The following is a 4,679-nucleotide window of genomic DNA, read 5'->3' as shown; positions in this document are numbered from 1 at the left end:
TATATATATATATATATATATATATATATATATATATATATACAGAATGTTCTAAAAGTCTCTCCACAGTAAGTATTTTATTGCAAAATAAATGTTTATAAGATGGTATAAAGAATACAAAAGAATATATTAGACTTTACAAGACTTAAAAGAAAAAACTTTATAAGAGGTGTTGAAAGTGTCGTCCTTCATTTCCAATACATAAAATTTAATTACAACATCTCCTCGACTGATCACATCTGCTGCCTCTGTTGCTGAATGTTACATGAATGCACTGTGTTGGTTGCGTACAGGTTAGGATGCTTTCCTTTGGTTGGTCGATTGGCTGGTAGGTAGTAGAAAGATCACTCTTTGGATGAGCTCCAAATATACTGAATGGTTCTTTTGTATAATGTTGATCAGCTTTTAAAAGGTAAATGGTTCTTTGACTCTCTCCTTGTTTTTTTCTCCCTCCATTCCTTTTTTGATATTACTTCATTTATGTAGTGCCAGTGCCACATAAAAAGCACTTGTGCCAGTGCCTTGTGAAAAGTACCTGTACTGGTGCCATGTAAAGAGCACCCCATAAAGTGCTTGGTGGTAGGAAGGGCACCCAGCCATAAAATGGTTGGCATTAGGAAGGGCATCCAGCCATAGAAACCGTTTCAAAACAGACAATAGGAGCTGGGTGCAGATCTTTCACTTGCCATTTCCTGTCGTTACCCTACAACCCATGCCAGCATGGAAAATGGATGTTAAATGATGATTATGATGATGATGGTGATATGTATGTCGTTGCTGGTGGTGGTGGGGGACTGTTACTAATTCCAATATGAACGTTTGGCATGGAGGTAAATGTTGCCGATCTTCAGATGTAGGTTGGTGAAAGAGACATTGCTAACCCACATGTGTAAGCTGGAGATTGGGGAGGAGGGGGAGCGTTGCTAATCCATATGAGTAGGTTTGGTAAGAAAGAGGTTGTTTATTAAGTCCAATCGTAGCCAGCTGTAAGCATTTAACTGTTAGTTTGGCCATGGGAAATGGAGATAATGTTTGTATGTCATTATCATCACTATCTTTGCCACCACCACCACCACCACCACCACTGCCACCACCACTGCCACCATTGTCAGTAGCAACATTATCATCAATATCATTGTTGCCATCATCTTCATTTACATTGCCATCATCATCATCATCATCACCACCATCATCAAAAATATTCCTCCTCCTCCTCCTCTTCCTAGTCATCACTTACCATTGTTTTCACGGTCAGTCTTCATAGGATTGCTATTGCCATAACTGTTGTCATTGTCCATCTTGTTCTCCTGATCAATATTGTAAGGTGCAGGCATGTTGTGTGCTTGAGGAGTTTTTGCTTCTGAACCGCATGGTTTCGGGTTCAGCCTCACTGTGTGACACCTTGACCAAAGAGCCAAAAGTGGATCTGGTAGGCAGAAACTGAAAGAAACCCATTCATGTGTATGTGTGTGCGTGTGTGTTTGTTTGTGTGTGTTAGTGTCTCTCTGTCTTGACATTGTGTGATAGTTGTAAATGAGTGACACTGTTATACCAGCAGTGTTGTTCACTTCCATTCTTCTGTGAGAACATGTTTAGTGACAGGTGAATATTATTGTACTTGGAAACAGGTGAGGGTTGGCCACAGAAACAACATCCACCTGCATAAAACCTGCCTCAACAAATTCAGTCCGACCTATGCAAACATGGAAAAGTGGACATTAAAGGATAAGGATGGTACACGTGTGTGTGTGTGTAGCTGTGTGATAAGAAGTTTGCTTCCCAACCACATGGTTCCAGGTTCAGTCCCACTGCATGGCACCTTGGGCATGTGTCTTCTACTATAGCCTTGGGTTGACCAAAGCTTTATGAGCAGATTTGTGAGATGGAAATTGAAAGAAGCCCATCATATGTGTGTGTGTGTGTGTGTGTGTGTGTGCATGTCTTTGTGTCTATTTTTGTCTCCTCACACCCCACTGCTTGACAATTGCTATTGGTGTGTTTACATCCCTGTAACTTAGCAATTCGGCAAAAAACACCAACAGAATAAATACCAAACTTTTCAAAAAATAAGTACAAGGTCACTTCGTTCAAGTAAAATTTCTTGAAGGCAGTGCTCCCGCATGGCCACAGTTTAATGACTGATATGAAAGATAAAGGAGGTGTGTGTGCATGCATAACATTACAGTATGCTGTATTTGCTCTCCTGAAACTGCTCTGTCGTTGTCTAACGATGTTAATGCTACCTATTTCTAGAGTCTGGAAGAGCTGCATTCCTCATGGAAGATGGGGTGAAATTGATGTATACCACTGCAAGAGAGGGTGTTGACACTGGGGACACTGAGAGCCTCGTTCTCCTCTCCAGCTCAATTCTTAGAAAATGTTGCCCCATTGAATTGCTTCCTTTGGATCACTTTGAAAATTTGATCACATTCGAACTACCAGTTCCAGACAACAGCGATAACCATTCTGATATAAGTTGTTCAGGTAAGCAAGCGCCATTTGTTGTTTTCAGAAATAAAACTGTAGTAGTAGTAGCAGCAGCAGCAGCAGCAGCAGCAGCAATGCTTTGACCCTTTTGACACCAGCACACATGAAACTTCCCCTGATTCTGTAATATGAACTTACCGTTTTAAGGTGGTCTAAAATGAAAACCTATCAAGATATCATGTTAATTTACATTCAAAGCACCATCTTAATAATAAAATTATTTTACTAAATTTTTCATTATTTACAAACTTAATTAAAATGAAGATACAGTAATCTCTCGCCTGCGGTTCACCTATCGCAATTTATTATTTAAGCTTACCTTGATCCGTCCATGGTGTTGTTTTACATTTATAATAAAATAAATAGATACAATTTCGTTTTTGGATTTAGTTTGCAAGATTCTTTATGTGAGTTCGTGTGTTGAAGCATATTCTGTTGTGTCTGGAGAGAGTCATTTTCTTCTTGTACCTTATAATTTAACACACTCACCGGTAAAATTTACACTCATTTCCTTCTTTATTTTTCTAAAATTTTCGTTGCATCTTGCAACCTTTTCAAAAAGGTTGCAAGACACAATGAAAATTTGAGAAAAATAAAAAAGAAATAAGTGGAAATTTTACGGGTGAGTGTGTTAAATAATAAGGCACTAAAAGAGAATGACTCTCCTCAGACACAACAAAATATATACAAATTATAGAAATAATTTTAAAAATATACAGCATAGCACTGTTTCTACTTCATGGATCTTTTTCACCTACCGTGGGCGGTTTTTGAACATAGCACCCACAATAGTGAAGGGATTACTGTAGTGTCTTTTAATGGAGATATCGTAACATACGAGTTACAGTGTTCTAAATTATAACCTTACAGCAAAACTTCTTTCTAATTTATATTCTAAACAACAGCTTAATAAAAACAAGGTTATTTCACTAATGTCATTATTATTTTCAAAACGAATTGAAACAAGGCAATATGTTTTATTGGAAATATGATAACAAACGGGCTAAACTGTAATTCCAGAAAAAACAGCCGAAAACACAAACGTAGATTTCAACGAGGAAGAAGAGACATCGGACACAGCACCTGAGTGTCTTGAAATGGAAGATAGCACGACTACCAATGATTTTGTTGAAGCAAATGAAGAAGTTGGTAAAGTAAGTCTGTCAATTAATTTATAATTTTAATTAATGTGTGTTTTTATAGTTTTATAAAATTATATAATTTTGATAGTTATTTGTTTCCATAGCTAATGATGAACATTAAGTCTTGTTAACTGGACGATTTGGGAGCACTGACTCAGACTGTTTGGTCATGTTGCTTGATTTTTCCAGGTTAGACCCTGCTTACTGTGTTCCCTTCACTAAGGGATCCAGGTGGGTTGAAGATTCATGTTGGTTGGCCACATGGTCATGGCAGACAAGGAGGTATCTTGCGGTCATTAGGACCGACTGAGACTCTAATCAATGGGTCACCTGGGAGGACCTGGGAATACACCAACAAATGGTGAATGCAGCAATGCCCTGAATTGCCTCGACACCTGACTGGAATTACCGATTTCTAAGAAGCTGAAGTTCTTGCATTTCTAGTAGTGAGAATGGAAAAGGAGTGTCTGTAACTGATCTCCAAGCTGTGCACCCTGTATAGCAATGTTGTTCAAGAGATCCTTTCCAGGAACCCCATTTAGACTGCTTGTGTTAATGACAAAATAACAATTAGCAAATTCTGTTAGAAAAAATTCTTAACTCTCAGGAATTTCTTAATGTTTTTCTTCTCCACAGACTTTCAGTAAGAAGAAACACATCTCTGATTCTCTCCTAAAGCAAAGAAGTGTAAAAGACTTGCAGGAATCATATGCAAGGTTCTTTGAAGAAATCAATGAAGAAGACAGGGTAAGATCATATTGCAGTGTGAAATTTCTTTTTATTTAAGCTGAAGAAAACATTTCAAATTAGATTTGATCTTTTATTGTCACCATTGGTGCCATTTCTGTTGTACAATTCCAGATCTAGAGTGTCATTCTACATCTGCTGTCTCCTTGTTTTGACATCACAGGATAATGCTGTATAATGGTGACATTTTTTTAAACTTAAAAAAATGTCACCATTATACAAAGTCTGGTCATGGAGGAATATTACCTTACTTGGAAACATATATATATATATATATATATATATATATATATATATATATAT

The 4,679-nt window shown here is 37.4% G+C and overlaps 1 protein-coding gene across 1 annotated transcript in view; it reads left to right on the top strand.

Annotated features, from left to right (window-relative positions):
• LOC106879756 (cytosolic carboxypeptidase 1) overlaps positions 1-4,679 on the top strand; it is a 64,809-nt gene that overhangs the window by 31,240 nt on the left and 28,890 nt on the right. Inside the window, exons 10-12 of the mRNA XM_014929438.2 lie at positions 2,254-2,484; positions 3,508-3,641; positions 4,266-4,376. Coding sequence (XP_014784924.1) covers positions 2,254-2,484; positions 3,508-3,641; positions 4,266-4,376 — 476 coding nt within the window. The remainder of the gene's footprint in view (positions 1-2,253; positions 2,485-3,507; positions 3,642-4,265; positions 4,377-4,679) is intronic.

This window comes from Octopus bimaculoides, chromosome 3 (genome assembly GCF_001194135.2).
Source record: "Octopus bimaculoides isolate UCB-OBI-ISO-001 chromosome 3, ASM119413v2, whole genome shotgun sequence".
Classification (NCBI taxonomy): Eukaryota; Metazoa; Mollusca; class Cephalopoda; order Octopoda; family Octopodidae; genus Octopus; species Octopus bimaculoides.
This window is presented reverse-complemented; position numbering and strand designations above follow the sequence as displayed.